General features: G+C 42.8%; 2 protein-coding genes across 4 annotated transcripts in view; one reads left to right on the forward strand and one right to left on the reverse strand.

Annotated features, from left to right (window-relative positions):
* Window positions 1-9,862, reverse strand: part of prkcsh (PRKCSH beta subunit of glucosidase II) — an 83,445-nt gene extending 73,583 nt beyond the window's left edge. The window contains exons 1-2 of one of the 2 annotated variants that reach the window (XM_069927196.1): window positions 9,587-9,862; window positions 3,938-4,054 (exon numbers count right to left, since the gene is read on the reverse strand). In XM_069927196.1, coding sequence (XP_069783297.1) covers window positions 3,938-4,054; window positions 9,587-9,686 — 217 coding nt within the window. In that variant the 5' untranslated portion in view covers window positions 9,687-9,862. The remainder of the gene's footprint in view (window positions 1-3,937; window positions 4,055-9,586) is intronic. The other variant, XM_069927195.1, reaches the window with a different exon arrangement.
* A 2,991-nt stretch (window positions 9,863-12,853) lies between these two features.
* swsap1 (SWIM-type zinc finger 7 associated protein 1) lies at window positions 12,854-17,310 on the forward strand. 2 transcript variants are annotated; one of them, XM_069927197.1, is made up of 2 exons: window positions 12,854-13,429; window positions 15,586-17,310. In XM_069927197.1, exons 1-2 carry the CDS (start codon window positions 12,893-12,895, stop codon window positions 15,898-15,900), a joined length of 852 nt encoding a protein of 283 aa, XP_069783298.1. In that variant the 5' UTR covers window positions 12,854-12,892; the 3' UTR covers window positions 15,901-17,310. The 2 variants fall into 2 exon arrangements, with proteins under 2 accessions (XP_069783298.1, XP_069783299.1); XM_069927198.1 differs by having other exon boundaries at window positions 12,854-13,411.
* The last annotated feature ends 4,415 nt before the right edge of the window (window positions 17,311-21,725 follow it).

Genomic DNA, 21,725 nt, shown 5'->3' on the forward strand with positions numbered 1-21,725 from the left:
GACCAGTTCTTAATTAGCCAGGGCATCAAAGGTTATGGGGAGAAGGCCGGGCAGTGGGGCTGAGTGGGGAATTGGATCTTATGAATAAGTGGCACGGTAGACTCGAGGGACTGAATAGCCTATTTATTTTTAAGAAATTTAGACATACAGCACGATAACAGGCCCTTTCGGCTCACGGCATGCTGTCCAAATACGTCATGAAGGAGAAAACCGGAGCCCTGGGGAAAACCCATGCAGACAAGGGGAGAACATACAAACTCCTTACAGACAGCGTGGGATTCAAACCCCGGTCGCGGTTAGTGGCGCTGTAACAGCATTGCACTAACCGCTACACTAACCATGCCACCCCTGCTCCTACGTCATATGGTCTTAAAAGCACTGAATTTAAAAAGTTTTCTAATGGATTTATAAAAGAGAGTAATTGACAGGATGGATGTTTCCCCTGGAGGAGAAATCTCAAACTCAGGGATGCAGACAGAATTGGCGGTTGCCTATTGAAGAAAGAAATATTTGTTGTGAAATCCAACCTAGCATCTGTTTATTAGTTGGATGAAAGTTTGCCCAAATACAAAAGCTTAGGAAATAGGAACAAGAGTAGGCCATCCACCATGTCAAGCCTGCTATGACATTAAAGGAGATCATGGAAACTTTAACATTAAAACCATTATCGTTACATTAACAATGTTCCTTTTGGACTATAAAAATTTATCAATCAACTTAATACAACAATAAATGTATCAAATGCTCCATCAGAGTTGGTAACGATAAGTTGCACTATAGAGAATAGGTGGAAAATCTCGTGAAATGGTGCAACAACCTGAGTCTCAATGTGGACAAGACGCATGGACTTCAGAGGGCCAGGAAAAACCACCCTCCACTACACAACAACTCAGAGTGGAGAGTAAGTTCCTTGGCATTCACTTAACGAGTGACCTATTGTGGTTACTCAATATCTCACTTGTCAGGAAGACTCAACAGCGACTGCACTTCCTGAGAAGACTGAAGCGGGCACCATTTTGTCAACCTTCTATAGCTCTACTGAGAACGTCCTGACCAGCTGCATCACAGTGTGGTACGGTTGCTGCAGAGAAATGGATCAGAGGTCAATCCACAGGACCATAAAAGTAACAGAGGATCAACAGCGTCCCTTCCTCCCACATTTGACATGATCTACTGGGATTGTGGTCTGAAGGCGGCGCACAAAATCATTGAGGACCCCTTCCATCTTTCAGCTGCTCCCGTCGGGGAAGAGATATAGGAGGATCAGAGCCAGCACCACCAGGCTGAGGGTCAGCTTCTTCCCACGGGCAGTGAGGATGCTGAACGACCAGAGGAACTGCTCACACTTACCCTCTGAGATGCTCATTTGTACAAACAATATTTTATAGAAATAATACTTCTCCTGCATATGTATTATTTGTCTGTACATGTTTATGTCTGGTTGTGTGTCTGCAGGTTTTGTACCGAGGACCAGAGAACATAGTTTCGTCTGGTTGTACTTGTACAATCAGTTGACAACTTGAAATGGAAACTTTGGTACCTGATAGTAAATTTGAGATAGATTTACAATTGCAAGTAAGCCAACAACTAGAACTGAAATTTGAAGAGAATTGTGAAACAGTTTGCTACCTGTACTCCACCACACACAGCTCTGTGAAGTTATGACATTATTCACCACTGGACCTGTCACAGACATGACAAACTCACAGCTCCTAACAGACTACCATCAACATCACCATTTGGAAAATGCAGATTTAAAAATTGATATGAACAAATCTGCAAACAAATTAAATTTGCGCAAGAGAGTCAGTGACAGTCTTGCAGTCGGACCAAAAATAAATCTGTGAACCACACTTCAAAGGAACACCACCTTCACAAAATCATGTTTATGGATAACATTTCTGGAAGGAACTTAAGGCAGTTCAAACTGCAATTAAAAAACATGCAATATTACACAGCACGCCACAATCGCTAAGATGAGATTTTACAACCGGCTCAGGTGCAAATTTAGTGAAATCAGTTGCCCTAAATCCTGCCACAAAAAGTGATGCTCTTTAGTTTTGTAGAAAGGTGACAAACACTTATCTCATAAGCTACTTTTCTTGGTGTGAATACAAATATATTTCACTAGATACAGAATGACTTTCAGCACACAAAATGGACACTTACAACCTGCACCTCTGAAATGTTTTAGAAATTCCCACACCAATGGCTCATGGCAAAGGAAGTGTACAGAGATTAGTCATGAAATTATTAATAGAAATTCCAATTACTATATGTATAAAAGTAAACCTGCCTTATGATACAATGTATTATTTCAGGTCAAGTTTATTGTCATATGATTGCTCAAGTATAACTCGACAAAGCAGCTTTCTCCAATCCTTGGTGCAAAACAGATACACAACCAGACATAATACACATACAGACAATACATATGCAGAACAAATATGCATACATAAACAAATATTGTTTCATGTACTTGAGAGTCTTGGATGGTCAGTGAGAGCAGTTCCTTTGGTCATTTAACATTCTCACTGCCTGTGGAAAGAAGCTGTTCCTCAGCCTGGGTGGCATTGGCTCTGATCCTCCTGACAGAAGGAGCTGAAAGATGCTGTGTGTGGGGTGGAAGGGGTCCTCAATGATTTTGCACCCCCTCTTCAGACAACGATCCCAGTAGATCACATCAATGGGGGGGGGGGGGGGAAGAGGGGCATTCCAATGATCATCTCGGTCACTTTTATGGTCCTGTGGATTGACTTCCAATCCATTCATCCACAGCATCCATATCACACTGTGATGCAGCCAGCCAGGATACGCTCAATAGAGCTCCTATAGAAGGTAGACAAAATGGTGGCCGGTAGCCTTACCCACTTCAGTCTTCTCAGGAAGTGCAGTCGCTGTGAAGAGACATGTGTCCATGATAGGTCACTAGTTGTGAACTCCAAGGAACTTGATGCTCTCCATTCTCTTTACTACAGTGTTATAGAGGCGTAGAAGAGGGCAGTTTTTCCTGGTCCTTCACCTTGAGTCTCAGTTTGTTACATTCACACCATTTACGAGATTTTCCACCTCTTCTCCATAGTGCAACTCGTCATTGCTGATGAGGCTAGTCTCGGAAAATGCCACTGTGCCGTTTTATTGGCAACAGGCGACTGACCCACTTCAGGCAGCAGAAATTCAACCTTACAGGATTTACAAATTACTTCCTAGAATTGAGATACAGAGCAAAATTCACTTGCGCGAAATTTACATGGGAATACAAAGTAAATACTTATCAATTCACTTTTTTTCCCCATATATATGCAGTCAAAGGGGCTTCCCATTACAAAATTTGGTGATGCGACCCATTTTCTAGGAAAATAACCCCCACCGCCCCTTCCCCGTAACATGGGGGTTGCCCATACATTACACTTGCACTGGCACCAAATGTACAAAATTTTATCCACATCCAACCTGATCATTCAAATGATAATTAAGAAAATTTCAAATTTTGTCTTCAATCCAATTTTAACCTTTCATAATATATACTCCAAACTAGGTCCATGGGTAAACTACAGTACAAATATCAGTACAAATCACTTGGTGGTTGGGTATAAGACCAGTCCCAGAAAACGAGGAGCATATGCAGTTGCTGGTAGTCCCTGAAATCTAGGACAGAGTTAAATGGGTTAAAATCATTGTGGTACAAAACTTAAACACAGTGGATGTTGGAAACCTGGTGAGAGATGGCAGTGACAAGTTAATGGGTTAGGAAGTAACTGCAGAGACCATCTAAGTGGTAAATACTTGAATGTGATGAACAGACACTGATGTTCACTTCCTTTCTTCATGAATACTGCCTGATGGACATGTTTTTGTGAGCAAGTGTTAGGCGGTTCAAGTTTGCTGATGCAAATGACGGATCGCTGGAAGATTTCGTTAAAGAGACAGCTCTAACCTGGTTCATCCGAGCCATCTTTGCAATCACAGTAGTCATCATTCACCTCATGGAATGGAATTATTTTGGAGCCATCCAAACATGCGAACGGTTTATTCTCCTCATAAAAGTGTCGATCTACAAGAACAGGAACAAGTTATTCATGAAAATCCATTTATTTTTCTGTCAATATTTTTTCTTCCCTAGTGAGGGCCAGTATAGGTTTTAAATTCCCTATATTCCCTCACCTTGAGCAACATCAGAAAGTCAAAGTGCTGCTCCACTGCTAATGAAGTATAAACTCCACCCGTTACATTAAACAAGAAAGTCCTTTGATGTTGGGTCGAGTGCAATACACAAACCTGCTGGAGCAGGTCACGCAGCATCCACAGGGAGCATGGGCACTCTCTAACCAGGCAGCATTAACAGTGACTTCTCCAATTTCAATGAAACCCCTCCATTGAATCTTTTTTCCTATCCCTGTCTTAATTTCCTCCAGTTCCCTTCCCTGTCAAGAGAGCCACCCTTTCCCTGATCATTTTTCCTCTTCTCCCCTATGAGATCTTGCCTGTTAGCTTATGATCCTTCCCCTACCTCTTCCTCCCTCCTCTCCCCCCCCCACTTTTTTTTTTTTAAATTCAGCCTGCCTGATTTTACTTATACTTGACGAAGGCCCAGGCACAAAACGTTGGTTACCCTTGATTTCCCATGGATGCTGAATGACCTGTTGAGTTCTTCCAGCACTTTTGAGTATTGCACCCACTCCTGCACCTGCATTGTTTAACGCGATATAAACAAGATGTCTTATTGCCATGAATGCAAGCGTACTGCAATCTAATAATAATCAGCTAAGTATTAAAATGCAGCTCTTGGTCTCCATTCTGAGAGACTTACAGCATACCGATTGATGCCTCAGGTCATCCAAAGAACATCTGCCTTCCCCTTCAAGCATTTAGTTACTTCTTGAATGCAAACTCAACATTGTTCCATCTACTTTGCAACTCCTTTGATGTAAGAAAGCCTTGTTTTGTTATCAGCTGGAATCCAATTACCTCAAAGGTCACACTTCAGTTATGCCACTTAAAACTTAAAAATTTTATGTGCAAAAACTTGATAAATATGGAGATGAGGGTACAGATATTCTACCCTACCAACTCAATGCCAGTAATTGCAAACATGACTAATAAGCATGACTGTAACTGTCTCCCCCGGGACAAATTATAGCAATTTACCCAATATGATTAGGTACCTGTAAATATTATTTCAAAACAGTATATAGTCACGAAGTGCATCCATGTCTCCAAATTAACAATTAGAGGCACATTAAAAAATGGAATTAGGAGTTGGCCAACAGAGCTCAGCCATTTAATATCATGGATGATCATCAAAATTCACCATCCTGTTCCAGCTTTCTCACCATATCCCCTTTTCCTCATTCCTGGAAACGCATTGAATTGCTTCCTGAAGATATTTATCTAGGACAAGAAACTTCTCGTTGAAGGTGAGTGGGGATTTAAAAGAGAGCTGATAGGCAACTTCTGCAGAGTCTGGAAGGTATCTGGAATGAACTGCCAGAACTGTACGTACAACTATAAATTTTAAAATACATTTGGGCAGGTATACAGATTTAAAAGGTTTAGCGGGATATGGGCTGAATAAAACCAAATGGGATAAGCTTGGAAAGCATGAAGATGGGCACAAGGGCCTTCTCCTAGGATGTAAAACTCACTGCCTCTTCAAGTCCAGGCTTAAATGGCTTACCATTATGCTCTAGAATAAAATCTCTGGTTCTGGAGTCCCCAGCCATCAGGAACGTTCTTCCTGCATCCAAGCCAGACAGCCTTCCCAGAATTTTATATACAGTATATCAATGAGATCCCATAATCAACCCTGGGATGTATATGGAAGAACATGCTATTTTAAATTTCGACATACAGCACGGTAACAGGCCCTTTCAACCCACAATTCCATGCTGCCCAATTACACCCAATTGACCTACAACCCTGATCAAGCAACATTTCACTAGTGAATCTGCAGGAGTCATCTACTGCATCCAGTGCTCCCGTTGCGGTCTCCTCTACATCGGAGAGACTAAATGCAGACAATGAGATCATTTTGTTGAGCATCTCGGCTCTATCCACCGCAATAGTCAGTGGCCATCCATTTCAGATTTCCCACCCCATTCATTTGTTGACGTCTGCCCACGGTCTCATGCACCGTCAGACCGAGACTACCCGCAAATTGGAGGAGGAACAATGTCATATTCCAAGTGGGAACCCTCCAACTGGATGGCATCAACATCAACTCTGGCTTTCGTTAAACCCCCACTCCATCACCTTCCCCCGTTACCTTCCCCCAGCTCTATTTCTCTCTTTTCCATGTTTCCTTTCACACAGACAAAAGCAATTCTCCCCTCTCGCCTTATCATCCAATTAACACCTTTTGTTGGTCTGGACTCCTCCCCCAGCCGGCCCTGTTTGTATTTTAAGATCTCCTATTCTTTCCTTATTCCTCGATAAAGGGCTCAGCCCTGAAACGAGGGCAATATATCTGTCTCCTATGGTCACTGAGAGACTGGCTGAGTTCCTCCAGCATTTCAGTCTGTTTTTATTACATTACCCACAGCTGGCATTGTAACAGCGCTGCGCTAACCGTGCCACTCCATGCAGCATTCTAGAAATGCTGAGAAAGGAAGCAACGGAATCTGAAGCAATAAATAATACTGGAAGAACTCAGCAGGTTAAACAGCATCCAGGTGGAAAGGAAGTGTTCATATTTCCGGTTAAAACCATGCATCAGAATTAACAGTGGAGAGAGAAGAGAGCCAGTATAAAGAGAAGGGAAGGGGTGAGGTGGGCCAGTTGGGAACAGGTACACCAAGATCACAGGGTGAAGGATGATGGTGCAGATGAGACCAAGACTGGAGGTGTTGTGGACAGCGAAGAAGGTTTTCAAAGGCTGCGGAGGGATCTGGACCTACCGGAAAAATGGGCTGAAAAATGGGAGACGGAATTTGATGCAGACAAGTTTGAGGTGTTGCACTTTGGAAGGACAAATCAAGAAAGGCCTTACCCAGTGTAGTGCGCGTCAAAAGAACCAAAGACTTGTTGATCCAAACCAAGGTTTTTATTAACTAAAAGACTGGAGCGTATCACAAGTAGGCCGACCAGTCCAGAATGACCTGGTCTGGCTAGGAGCAATCCTTTAAGACCTGCCAGAAGGTGTGGCTACACTCTCAGCCAATCACAGTCATCCTACACTACCATATGTACATATGTAGATATACACATCAGTGATAGAATCTGTACTATCACACCCAGTGAATGGTAGAGCACTGAGGTGTGCAGTAGAGTAGAGGGGCTTGGGAATACAGATACATAACTCCCTGAAAGTGGCGTGACAGGTGGATAAGATTGTAAAAAGAGCTTTTGGCATATTGGCCTTCATAAATCAAAGTATAGAAACTGGGATGTTATGGTAAAATTGTAATAAGTCATTGGTGAAGCCAGATTTTGAATATTGTGTGCAGTTTTGGTCACCTAACTACAGGAAAGATAGTAAGATAGAAAGAGTGCAGAGAAGATTTACTTGGATGTTGTCTGGACTTCAGGAACTGAGTTATAAGGAAAGGTTAAACTTTATTCCATGAAGCGTAAAAGAATGAGGGAAGATTTGATAGAGGTATTTAAAATTATTAGGGGGGTAGACAGAGTAATTGTAGATAGGGTTTCTCCACTGAGGGTAGGTGAGATACAAACTAGAGGACATAGGTTAAAGGTGAAAAGTTTTGGGGAACTACTTCAGAGTGGTGGAAGTGTAGAACAAGCTGCCTGCTGAGGTGGTGAATGTGGGCTCAATGTTAACAGTGAAGAAGAATTCGGACAAGTACATGGATGGGAGGGGTATGGAGGGCTATGGACTGGGTGCAGGTCAGTGGAACTAGGCAAAACAAAATGGTTCGGCATAGACCAGAAAGGTCAATGGGGCCTCTTTCTGTGCTGTAGTGTTCTATGGGAAGGACAGATGAGGATGGAGTGGGAGGGGAAAAGAGGCAGGTAGGTGACAGATGGTGTTACCAGATCTTGTGTGACTTCCTGAGAAGGGACACATGAATCTGAAACACAGGAAAAATTACATTCTACACTGCACATACAACATTAGAGATGATCGCAGATGTGCTGAGCCATGCTGCCACAGTTGAAACTGAACTCGTTCAAACCCAAATATTTTATCACAGCACACCACACTTAAATGCACAAAAGCACTGGAGGAACTCAGCAGGCCCTGGAACGTCCACACGAGGCAAAGATATAAACCATATTTTGGGCCTTTGTGACGAAGGGCTCAGGCCCAAAACATTGGTGATATATCTTCACCTCCTATGGACACTGTAGGAAACTGCTGAGCTTCTCCAGCGCTCTGATTTATTTACTACAAACACGGACCTGCACACTTTCTTGTTTCATACAGTACATCCAACCTAAACCAACTAATGTAATGCATCTTCGAGCTCAAGTTGGGTTGTAAGACTCCATCATAAATCAGCTATTAACTAGTCAACTATATCCTTGACCAACAACTGTTGACATTGATAAGCACCAAGCTGCAAAGCTGCTAAATTCACAATAGTATTGGACTTTTTGCATCTTCCACCAATTAAAATACAGATGAAAGTGGCCAGAATCAAGCTTTGTTTTGAAAGAGGTACAGTATTTAAAATTATGAGGGGTATAGACATAGTAAATGTAGGCAAATTTTCCACTGAGGGGAGGTACAAACCAGAGGACATGGGTTAAGAATGAAAGGGGAAATGTTTAGGGGGAATATGATGAGTAATTTCTTCACACAGAGTGGTGGGAGCGTGGAACGAGCTGCCAGCTGAAATGGTGAATGTGAGCTTAATTTTAACATTTAAGCAGTGGAGGCCAACTTAGTAAATATATTTAAGGCAGGTTTGGTTAGATTTCTACATAGCAGGGGGATTTAGGGATATGGGGAAAAGGAAAGTCTGTGGAGCTGAGTCAAACATCAACTCAGCCACGATTTCGTTGAATGGCAGAGCAGGCTCGACGGGCCAGGTGGCCAACTCCTGCTCGTTTCTTATGTTCTAAAGCAGGGGTGGCCAACCTTTTGATTTAGACGACATACAGCATGGTAACAGGCCATTTCAGCCCAAGAGTCTGTACCGCCCAATTAAACCCCTGGTAAGTACTCGTGGGCTGAAGCAGCCTGTTACCATGCTATATCTCTAAATTAAAAATTAAAAGGTTCGTCATTCCTGCTCTAATGTATCTTTGTTGTTGTAACAAAAAAAAAACAATTTCTGTATCAGGACTGCTTTTTAAAATTTGCATTAGATACTAGGTATGTTACAGTGGACAAACTCGCTACACTATTAATTTATTGTCAATGGAACTTTACTACCAGAAATACTGGCCCATTTCCTGCAGTATTGTATTGCATTCCAACATTTGCTGTGCATCGTCAATTAAACACGTTGCATTGTCGGTAATGCAAGGTTTGGGCCAGGCTGCGGGACGCCTGGGCTGCATTACAGGCACGGAGGATGCATTAAATGCGCCGAGCGGCCGGCTGCACCGGAAGCCCCGCACGCACGCCCGCCCGCCCGTCGCCCCCGCCTTGTGCTAGCCTCCCTGGGAGGTTACTCACTGACGAGGGAGACCCCGCGGGGCCGCTTCACCTCCACGGCGCCGGCGCTGAGCGCGAGCAGCAGGCCCAAGGCCAGGAGCCGGACCCCGGCAACCGCCATCCAATCAGCTAGCGAGTGCAAGAGTTTAGGCGAGGGCCCAGGCGGACCGGTACAAAGCTCCCCAACCACCACCCCGGGCAGAATCGAACCGATAATCCGGCCAGCCGGCGCCCGCCGATTCAGCCGCTGCCCGGGTGACGCGTCATCCCCGCGGCGCGGCGCCCGATTGGTCGCCGAGCCGGGCTGACTCTGACCGCACTGCGCATGTGCCGTCTGCCGCGATGCCCTCTGGGAGGTGTCGTCCAGATTCGTGCTGAGGGAGACAGACTGAAGCTGGGCTAAAGGGGAGAGGGGTAAGAAGCGGGGCAAGGGAGTTGGAAGGAAGAACCAGGGGCAAGGAGTTTGGGAGGTGTTGGATAGAAGTATTTAAAATTATGAGGCTTGACGCACCATCAATAATCACAAAAGACTGAAGTTCTGAAACAGGCTTTTTTTAAACTGGGGAGCTTCGCCTCGGGAGGTGTGTCCAGCCGGCAGCAGCAGAGAGTAAATTCAGGTAGTAGTAGGCTTTTCCCACTGAGGTTAGGTGACATACAGAGTGAAACACGAACATCTGCCGACACTGTGATGGTAGTTAAAAACACACAGAAATGCTGGAGGAACTCAGCTGATCTTCCAGCAAAGATGTATATTGCCGACCTTTTTAATGGATAAGCAAAGAAGAAGCAGAATGTGCAAAAAGCAGGGAGTGTTGGCTGGGGAAGGAGTCCAGACCAACAAAAGGATATGATAAGGGGAGAGGTGGGAACTGATTATGTCTGGGTGAAAGGAGACGGAGGGAAAACGGAGAGAGAGGCAGAGATGGGGGAAGGCTACAGGGGAAGAAGTGGAGGAGGGGGGCTAACAAAAGCTAAAACAAAAAAGGCGGCACAGTTATTGTATCAGTTAGTTCAATGCTGTTACAGTGCCAGCGATTAGGAATAGGGTTCGAATCACACTCTTCCCATGTCTGCATGGGTTTTCCACAGGGGCTCCAGTTTCCTCTCACCCTTCCAAACATAGCAGAGGTGTAGGTCAATTGGGTAGAATTGGGTGGCAACTGCTCGTTGGCCAAAAGTTTAAAGGTGTAAGTTTAAAATTTTTAAAACTTACATTTAGAAAATTTAATGCCCAATCTGAAGATGAGATATTGTTCCTCTAATTAGCAAGTGGTCTCAAACTGGCAGTGCATGAGACCACGGGGGGACATGTCAGCAAGGGAATGAAACGGGGAATTGAAATGGGTGGCTACGGGGAGATTCACGCTATTGTGGCTGACAGAGCTGAGGGATCTCCCAGTCTGCGCCCAGTTCTCACAAGTGAAGTGTTGATTCATTTGGAAGGACTATTTGGGGCCCTGAATAGTGATGAGGGAGAAGGTGTGGGTATAAGATGAGATGCAAACCTGAGGACATGGGTAAGGGTGAAAGGGGAAAAATGTTTGGGGGAACATTAGGGGAAATTTCTTCACACAGAGAGTGGTGGGAGTGTGGAATGAGCTGCCAGCTGAAGTGGTAAATGTGGGCTCAATTTTAATTTTTAAGGAAAATCAGCTCATTGAGTGGTGTCACAACAACAACCTTGCACTCAGTCTGAGTAAACCAAGGAGAGGATTGTGGACTTCAGGAGAACACGAACCAGTCCTCATCGAGGGGTGAGCAAGAACATCAAACTCCTGGGTGTCAACATCTCCAAGGATCTGTCCTGGAGCCTCAATGTTGATGAAATCACAAAGAAGGTTGGACAGTGACTATAATTTGTGAGGAGTTTGAGGAGATCCAGAACATCACCACAGAATCTTGAAAACTTCTACAGGTGTATCGTGGAGAGCATTCTGGCTGGTACAGAAGTGCCAACTCTCAATACAAGAATAAACTCCAGAGGGTTGTTCACTCTGCCTGTGACATCACATGCATCAGCCTTCACTCCACTGAGGACACCTACAAAAGGTGGTGTCTGAAGAAAGCAACCTCTATCCTCAAGGATCCCCGCTACCCAGGCCATGCCCTCTTCACTCTGGTTCCATTGGGAAGGAGGTACAGGAGCCTGAAGATGAGCACTCAGTGGCACAAGGACAGCTTCTTCCCCTCTGCCATCAGATTCCTGAATATCAATGAACCACAGACTCATTTTGTCTTTTTTTTTTGCTCTATTTATTTATTTTGAAATGCGATTCATAGAAATGTTTCCTCTGTGACACTGCCGCAAAACAGTGAATTTTGTGACATGTTCGTGGCAATAAATTCTGATTCTCACTCTGAGACTTCTGACATGAGAATATTCAGTATGTGTGAATAGGTGTAATCTCGGTCGTTGTTCATATATATCAGTGGTTCTCCACTTTTTCTTTCCATTCACATCCCACTTGAAGTAATCCCTATGCCTTCGGTGCTCTGTGATGTGTAAGGGATTGCTTAAGCTGGGATATGGGTGGGAAGGGAAAGTTAAGAATCACTGCTCTGGACGTTCTCCCTTTCTATCCTTCCTTATATATTCATATTACTCTTTTTAATAATTGATTTTTATGTTTTTGCTTGGGAGGGTGAATGATGGGGGGGGGGGAGGGGAAACAGGAGGACTCAGCAAACAAAGATCTGGAAAAGGGGAGGACTGTTCCCCTATAACACTTAGTTAATACGTATCTGTAAAACTATAAATAAAATTTTCAAAAAAAATTGTCATTTGCCCATATCGTTTGGAGTTATGAAACTGGGCACATACCGCTTCAATTAGGAACGATTAAAACAGTGGTTTTCAACCTTTTTCTTTCCACCCACATCACACCTTAAGCAATCCCTTTCTATTCACAGAACACCAATGGCATTGGGATTACTTAAAGTGAGATGGAAAAAGAAAAAAATACTATATATGTACACGTATGTTTAGGTGGGGTGGAGAATTTTTTCTCAGGATCGCTGTAAAGGTTCCATTATTGGAATGTTATACTACATTTAGAATGTAACATACATGAAATACTTTAAGGCAGACAGAGTCCCCACTTTGTCCAGCGCCCCTCGCAGAAACATATTCCCAGGGTCTCCCTCCAAGTACTGTCCAGGCCTGCTTAGCTTCCGAGATCAGAAAATCCCAGATCAGAAACTCCCACCACTCTCTGTGTCCACAGCTTGCATGTACGGCTATATAAATAGAGGTGGTTGTTGTTGAGTTTCAAGTCTTCGCGGGAAATTGCTCTCTTTGAACCAGGAAGCGGAACGGGTTCGGATGCAATGGCCGGTGCTTTGTTGCAGGTTCTCGTGTCTCTTGGTGCTGGAGATGTCATGGGCGTTGGGGGTCCCGGGGCGGCCGCAGCAGCAGCAGGTCCCGGGGTCTGGGAGAGCTCGGACCTGGGCGGCTGTCTGTTACTGGGGGAGAAATCCTGCGCCAAGACCGCTCTCCTCTTCCATGCGGCGGCCGCCGCTGCCGGCCAGCAGGGAAGGCGTGTGCTCTTCCTGGCCCCTCGGCCCATCCAGGCGATGCCCGCCGCCTTGCTGCACCTGGAGCCCCACAGCCTCCGCCGGGTGCAGTTCGTCTATCCCTGCTCGGCGTCGGGGCTGCTGCACGCCGTGGCGTGCCTGCACGAGAAGCCCGAGAGCCTGCCCTCCCTGATTGTCCTGGATGGTCTAGACGAGTTCCTGCAGGGCTGCAGCGGGCTGGATCTGAGCAGGCAAGCCGGGCTTGTGGCTGCCCTGCTCCGGGACAGCGCTGCCTGGATTAGCGGGAGACTGGAACCCAGCGTAGAGTGCCAGGTCATTGTAACCTTGCAGGTGAATCGAACGCCAGCCTCCCACTTTCACCGAAGGAAAGTCTGCAGAAAGTTGAAACAATGCTGGAGACGCCCAGTGTGCATTACAAAGCAAAGATATTCGGGCTCGAACCCTTCATCAAGGTCGGGCTGGAAGTGGTGGGAGTGAAAACGAGCTGGAGTCGGGCTCGATTTTAACATTTAAGGGAGATTTGGACAGATACACGGATGGGTGAGGTACGGAGGGCAAGTCAGTGGGGCTAGGTAAGAAAAAGTGGTTCGGCTCAGACGGGGTGGGGTGGGGAGCTGGCCTGATTCTGTGCTGTAGTGGTTCTAATGGACCACCTGGATACACAGGTCTGCCACATTCTCCTGAGTTAGTCTGAAGAGTGAAAAGAGAAAAGGACACGTCAATCAATGTGTATCTTGCTGCAGTGGGCACACCTTGATGAAGGGCTGGTCTGAAACTATGCTTGTATATCTTTGCTATATAAAGGACACTTTGACCTGCTGAGTTTCACCAGGATTGTATTTTCACTCACCCTTTCACACTGCACTTTGTTGAAACTCTTGTCAGATTGTGGGAGGTGTTGATGGGATGGGCAGTCAAAATCTATTCCTCCAAGATTGCAGACTGGATGACGGGGGCAAGGATTCTGATTTATTGTCAGAGAACATACATACATCACATAAATCCCTGAGATTCTTTTTTCTGTGGGCCAGGCAGAATTACCACTTACTGGAAGTACACAAAAAATTCTACTCAAGGTACACATGTAAACAAATAAAGAAATGTAACCAAACTGTGCAATACAGAGAGAGAAAAAAAATCAATTAAGTGTGAGAGTCTGTAAATGAGTCCCTGATTGAGTTTGTGGTTGAGGAGTCTGATGGTGGAGGGGAGCAGCTCTTCCTGAACCTGGTGGTGCGAGTCTTGTGGCACCAATACCTCTTTCCTGATGGCAGCAGCGAGAACAAAGCATGTGCTGGGTGGTGGGGATCCTTGATATTTGCTCCTGCTCTCCGATGGCAGCGTCCCCGTACATGTTCTCGACGGTGGGGAGGCTTTTGCCTGATGTGTCCTGGGCTGTGTCCACTACCTAGTGCAGGACTTTACACTCAGCTATTGGTGTCCCCGTACTGGACCATGTTACAGTCGGTCAGCACACTTTCCACCACACGTCTATAATTACCAAGTGGGAAATGGAATTAAAATGACAGGCAAGCAGGAGTCAGAACTACTGCTGTGGACTTACCCAATTGAAGGAGTTGGGCTTAACCAGCACTCTCAAACCATGGTTTGGGGCAGCACAGTTAGTGTAGCCATTAGCATGATGCTATTACAGCACCAGTAACCGGGGTTTGAACCCGGTGCTGTCCGTAAGGAGTTTGTTCGTTCTCCCCATGTCTGCGTGGGTTTCCTCCAGGTGCTCTGGTTTCCTTCCACCCTTCAAAATGTACAGGGGTTGTAGGGAATTGGGTTAATTGGTACATGTGGGGGGCACAGGCTTGTGGGCCAGAAGAGCTTGTCACTGTGCATCTAAATAAAAACATAAACTGCTGGAGGAACACAGCAGGTCAGCTGGCATTTGTGGTTGTGGCATTTTTAAACCCTGGATCAGGACACAAAACATCAACCCAATCCCACCTCCTCTGCCTCAATGATGAAGATGTAGAAAATTATGAGGGCTTTTTCCACTGAGGGTCGGTGAGATCCAAACCAGAGAACGTGGGTTAAGGGTGAAACGGGAAAAGGTTAGGGAGAACTTCTTCACACAGTGGGTGGTAACAGTGTGGAATGAGCTGCCAACTGAAGTGAATGTGGGCTCATTTTTAAAATTTAAGAAAAATTTGGATAGGTACATGGATGGGAGGGGTATGGAGGGCTATGGTCTGGGCACAGGTGAATGGGACTAGGCAGAATAATAATTTGGCACAGACAGGAAAGGCCGAAGGGCCTGTTTCTGTGCTCTCGTGTTCTCTGCTGCTGACCCCCTGCAGTTGCTTGTTGCCCTCCTGATTCCAGCATCTACAGTCTCTCACAATCCAGGGTTTGAACCTTGACCTTTCCCAGGCTGTGGGGTGAATCCATTCCTCAATGATCCGCCAAGGGTCATTTTTCCCATTGCAGCAAGATTCATATTGGTTGACGTGCCCTTTTCTCTTTTCATTCCTCAGACACTAACTCAGAAGGAAAACGCGGCAGACTTGGGCCTCCAGGTGGTTCAGCGATACTTCCCGGTGAAGTGCACGGTGACTGATCAGCAATGCCACGTGGAAGGAACACAGAGTTACCTCGTTTCGTTCTCAGGATTGGTGAAGAGCGAGAGCAGGGAGGTACGAGCTGTGCTGAAGGAAGATTGCACCTGGGAACTGCTCTGTGAGGCCGATAACATTTCAAGAATCCGTCACGTTACAAGAGAAGAGGGGAAGAATGAGGAAGCCCAGAACACATGGGGAGAGCAAGAAGGAAGGTCCAACTGTCAGAAGTGAGAAATTTGAGGACACTTTGCTTGGAAGACCCTTTCCATTGTTGCCACTGCTCCACTTGTTAGACTTTAAAAATTGTCAGTGAACTCCAGTCCTGTCGTCCACGAGAAGGTAGAAACATGATGCTGGTCAAACAGCATACTCTAGATAGCAAAGATAAAGAAACAGAACTAGCGTTTCAGTCTTGAGCCAACTGCAACCACAAGGATTATTAAAATGGCTTTAATGGTTCAAGACAAAATAATGTCACAAACCAGCTGAAAAGCACGGTTCCCAAACTTGCTGCAAACCACAAACAGGAGTTTGTTTATCTAACCCTCTCCACCCCAGTTAATTTCAACATTAATTTTAAAATCCACCATTTCTTTTATAGTTAAAATCCCACTTCTAACTTTACCACAAGCTTATCTGAAAACCTGGTCTCCATATCCTTATTTCAGGGGTAATATAATTACGAGTTGTCTTTCTTCCTGCAACCAAAAGATTGAGGGAGGACAGTTTCCCTCTTCAGGGAGGGGAGGAATTGCATGTTGGGATCCTTACTTGGAAGTTCTTATGTACGAGTGTCATTTCAGTAAAGTTGTCTCTAACAGCCACAGGTCATTGAGGCACCCTGCCCAGACACCCCTGTCCAGATGCCCATGCCCAATCACCCCTGCTCTGATGCCCATGCCCAGGCACCCCTGTCCATACACCCATGCCCAGACACTCCTGCCCTAAGTTAGACCAGCTGTTCTCAGCCTTTTATTTTGGATGTGGTCCCCTTATGACTCTGCTCAAATTTTTTGGCCTCCTCTTCCCCATGAAACAGTCAAAATTAGTTGGTTTCTTCCGTACTTTTCTCCTACCGACTACAGAAATATGCTGTAACCCCTCAGTGGGGGGGGGATGGAGGTTGTATGACCTCCAGTAATGCCTGGGTTGGGACCAGTGTTTGTATTCAAAGATGGTTAGTAACAGATCAGATGGTTACAAGTTCTTCAAAACTGAACTTTAAAAAAAACCAAATGAGTTTTATTTTTGAAGTCATGTTGAATAATTGGTGTTATTATTTACACTAAAATGGAATTAAAAAATTTTTTCTCACTTTTTATGTTTCTGCTGTTAATAAGCATCAGTGGCACTTTGCCAACATTGGGAGAATCTGCTCGCTGAATCCAACCAACATCAAAGCCAGAGGTGCAGTCTTTCCTATGAGGTAGGTCCAGAATTTCATCAGTGGACTTTCCCAGCAGACATACAGCATTCATTACACAAGACAAACGTTTCAATGAAAACTACAGAAAATATCCTGCTGGCAGCAGTAGGATTTGAACTCATGCCTCCAAAGAGACTGGAAACACAACCCAGTGCCCTAGGCTGCTCGGCCACTGCATTGGCCACACCCCTTCTCCCAGCGATGCACTCAACTCGCTGAATTCATCCTGCAGGTTGTGTTGACATTCATATATTGGCATCTGCAGTGTCAGTAGGTGTGTGTATTTGTGTGAGAGTGTTGGGGGGTGGGGGTGGGGGGAGGGGGGAGGAGGACCAGAGAGAAAGAGTGTTTCTTCAGAGACTGACAGAGAGGTGTTCCAGTGATGGAGAGGCAGAGAGAGGTGTTCCATAAAGGGAGAGTAGGAGCAGAAGAGGAGTTCTGTCTGGATAGAAAGGGGAGGGGTGTGTGTGTATCCAGGGATTTCACAACCTTCTGCACTTCTTTCTTTCCTCTTTCAATATACTTTGAAGTCTGCTGCTCGCCATTTTGGTCCTGATAGGCAGGATGGCCCTCCATCTAAGCCACTCCCTGCCCAGTACAGTTATTTTTAAAAATTTTTATTTTTCACATTGTGAACCATATCAATCAAAATACATGCAAACATTCCCCACTTGAATATACACAGTGTCATTTTCTCTCCTTTTCTTCCCTCCCTCCTTCCCACCCCCCTCCAATCCAATTAAACATTCAACATATACCCATTAAACAATGTCATCACACAATGAAAATGAACAAGAAAATTGTGTCATCTACTTTTACACACTGGGTCAGTTCATTTTATCTTCTCATTTTATCATTTTAGTGGGGTGGAGGTCCGAGGCAAGCCCCCTCTGTTATGTTTCATGTATGGTTCCCAAATTTGTTCAAATAATATGACTTTATTTTTTAAATTATATGTTATTTTTTCCAACGGAATACATTTATTCATTTCCATGTACCATTGCTGTATTCTCAAGCTCTCTTCTGATTTCCAAGTTGACATTATACATTTTTTTGCTACAGCTAAGGCTATCATAATAAATCTTTTTTTGCACTTCATCCAGTTTAAGGTCTAATTCTTTACTTATATTACTTAGAAGAAAGATCTCTGGATTTTTTGGTATATTGTTTTTTGTGATTTTTATTTAATATCTGATTTAGATCTTCCCAAAACTTTCTCACTTTCTCACAAGCCCAAATTGCATGTACTGTTGTTCCCATTTCCTTCTTACAGCAAAAACATCTATCATTTTTTTAACTTTTGGAGTGTGATAGAGAGGTCTGTATAACCAATTATACTGTATCAAATGTAACCTTGTGTTTATTATATTCTTCATAGTTCCAGAGCATAAATTTTCCCATGTTTCATTTTTTATCTTATGTTTAAATCTTTTTCCCACTTTTGTTTGGGTTTATAGCTTATTTCATCATTTTCCTTCTCTTGCAGCTTGATGTACATGTTCGTTATAAATCTCTTTATTATCATTGTTTCTGTAATCACATATTCAAAGCTGCTTCCTTCTGGTAATCTCAGTCTGCTTCCCAATTTATCCTTTAAGTAGGTTTTCAGTTGATGGTATGCAAACATTGTACCATGAGTTATTCCATATTTGTACTTCAACTATTCAAATGTTAATAAATTATTTCCCAAAAAACAATTTTCTATTCTTTTAATTCCTTTTCTCTCCCATTCTCTAAAGGAAAAGTTATCTATTGTAAAAGGGATTATCTGATTTTGCGTCAATAATAATTTTGGTAGTTGATCATTTGTTTTTTTTTCCTTTCTAAGTGAATCTTCTTCCATATATTGAGTAAATGATGCAGTACTGGTGAGCTTTTATATTGCACCAGCTTTTCATCCCACTTATAAAGTATATGTTCCGGTATTTTCTCCCCTATTTTATCTAGCTCTATGTTAGTCCAATCTGGTTTTTCCCTTGTCTAATAAAAATCTGATAAATACCTTAATTGTGCTGCTCTATAATAAATTTCAAAGTTTGATAACTGTAAACTACCTTGGTTGTACCTCTCTGTTAATTTATCTAACGCTATCCTTGGTTTCCCCCCTTTCCGTAAAAATTTCCTTATTATTCTCTTTAGTTCATTAAAGAATTTCTCTGTTAAAGGAATTGGCAACAATTGAAATAAGTATTGTATCCTTAGACATTCTTTTTAATGCAATTTACCCTCCCTATCAATGTTAGTGGTAATTCTTTCCAATGTTCAAAGTCTTCCTGCAATTTCTTTATGAGTGTCTGATAATTTAATTTGTACAGGTGGCTTAAATTATTATCTAATCTAATACCTAGGTATCAGATAGCTTGTGTTTGCCATTTAATTGATGATTCTTTTTTAAATTCTGTATCGCTTCACTTTTATTTGCATTGATCCCCGATATTTCTCCATATTCCTTCAATTTCTTATGTAGTTCTTTTATTGATATTTCTGGTTCTGTTAAGTATACTATGATGTCATCTGCAAATAAACTGATTTTATACTTCTCCTTTATTTTTATCCCTTTTATTTTATTTTCTGTTCTTATCAGTTCTGCCAATGGTTCTACTGCTAAAGCGAACAGTGAGGGAGATAGTGGACATCCCTGCCTAGTTGACCTACTTAATTTAAATTGGTTCAATACATATCCATGTACTGTCACCTTCGCCAATGGTCCATTATATAATGCTTTAATCCAATTAATATATTTTTCTGGTAGATTGAACCTCTGTAATACTTTAAATTAATAATTCCATTCTACCCTGTCAAAGCCTTTTTCTGCGTCTAAAGCAACAGCCACTCTTGGCATCTTATTTCCTTGAACTGCATGAATTCAATTAATAAATTTACAGACATTATCTGCTGTTCGTCTTTTCTTAACAAATCCAGTTTGATCTTGTTTTACTATTTTTGGTACACACTCAGCCAATCTGTTTGTTAATAATTTTGCTATTATCTTATAATCTGAATTATAGAGATATTGGTCTATATGATGCTGGTGTTAGTGGATCCTTCCCCATCTTTGGTATTACTGTAATTATTGCTGTCTTACATGAACCTGGCAAGTTTTGTGTTTCTTCTATCTGGTTCATTACTTCCAGGAGAGGAGGAATTAATAACTCTTTAAATATTTTATAGAATTCTATTGGGAATCCATCCTCTCTATGCGTTTTATTGTTCGGCAGCTTTTTTAATATATCCTGTATTTCCCCTATTTTAAATGGTTTTATCAGCTTGTTTTGCTCCTCTTCTTGCAATTTTGGCAGTTCAATTTTAGCTAAAAACTCTTCTATTTTGTCTTCTTTCCCTTCGCTCTCAGTTTGGTATAATTGTTCAGAAAATTCCTTTAAGTTCTCATTAATCTCCATTGGATTATATGCAATTTGTTTGTCCTTTTTCCTTGATGCCAATACAATTCTTTTAGCTTGTTCAGTTTTAAGTTGCCAGGATAATTTGTGTTTTTTCTCCTAGCTCATAATACTTTTGCTTTATTTTCATTATGTTCTTCTCCACCATAAATGTTTGTAATGTTTCGCATTTTATTTTTTTGTCTGCCAATTCTCTTCTTTTTGTTATATCGTCCCTTGTTGCTAGTTCTTTTTCTGTACTTACTATCTCCCTTTCCAACTGTTGTATTTCCCGATTGTAGTCCTTTTTCATCTTATTTACATAACTTATTATCTGCCCTCTGATGAAGGCTTTCATTGCATCCCATAATATAAATTTGTCTTTCACTGATTCCGTATTTATATCAAAGTACATTTTAATTTTGCGTTCAATAAAGTCTCTAAATTCCTGTCTTTTAAGTAGCATGAAGTTTAATCTCCATCTATATGTTCTTGGTGGGATGTCCTCCAGTTCTATTGCTAATAACAGGGGTGAATGATCAGATAGCAATCTAGCTTTATACTTAGTTTTCCTAATTCTCCCTTGAATATGGGCCGACAACAAAAACATATCAATCCTCGAGTACGTTTTATGCCTACACGAATAATGTGAGTATTCCTTCTCCCTTGGGTGCTGCCTCCTCCAAATATCCATAAGTTTAATTTCCTGCATTGATTTAACCATAAATTTGGCTACTTTATTCTTTTTGCTAGTCTTTGGTCCAGTTTTATCCAACATTAAATCCAAATTAAGGTTAAAATCCCTTCCTATCAATATATTCCCCTGCGTATCTACAATCTTCAAAAAAATATCTTGCATAGACTTTTGATCCCCTTTATTAGGTGCATATATATTGATCAAATTCCAGAATTCTGAATATATCTGACACTTTATCATTATATAATTCACTGCTGGATCTATTATTTCCTCCTCTATTTTGATGGGTACATTTTTATTTATTAATATAGCTACACCTCTGGCTTTTGAATTATATGATGCTGCCGTTACGTGCCCTACCCAGTCTCTCCTTAATTTATTATGTTCCACTTCAGTTAGATGTGTTTCCTGCACAAATGCTATGTCTATTTTTTCTTCTTTCAGGAAATTTAATAGCCTTTTTCATTTAATTTGGTTTTGTATTCCATTAATATTTATAGTCATATAGTTCAACGTAGCCATCTCATTTCAACGTTTACACCTCATTTCCGCA

Source organism: Narcine bancroftii, chromosome 3 (genome assembly GCF_036971445.1).
Source record: "Narcine bancroftii isolate sNarBan1 chromosome 3, sNarBan1.hap1, whole genome shotgun sequence".
NCBI lineage: Eukaryota > Metazoa > Chordata > Chondrichthyes > Torpediniformes > Narcinidae > Narcine > Narcine bancroftii.

Excerpts from the sequence above, each read along its gene's own strand:
- swsap1 (XM_069927197.1), top strand. The coding sequence starts at position 12,893 with ATGGCCGGTGCTTTGTTGCAGGTTCTCGTGTCTCTTGGTGCTGGAGAT. Across the intron at positions 13,430-15,585 it reads AGGTCATTGTAACCTTGCAG|ACACTAACTCAGAAGGAAAA; the intron begins GTGAATCGAACG and ends TTCATTCCTCAG.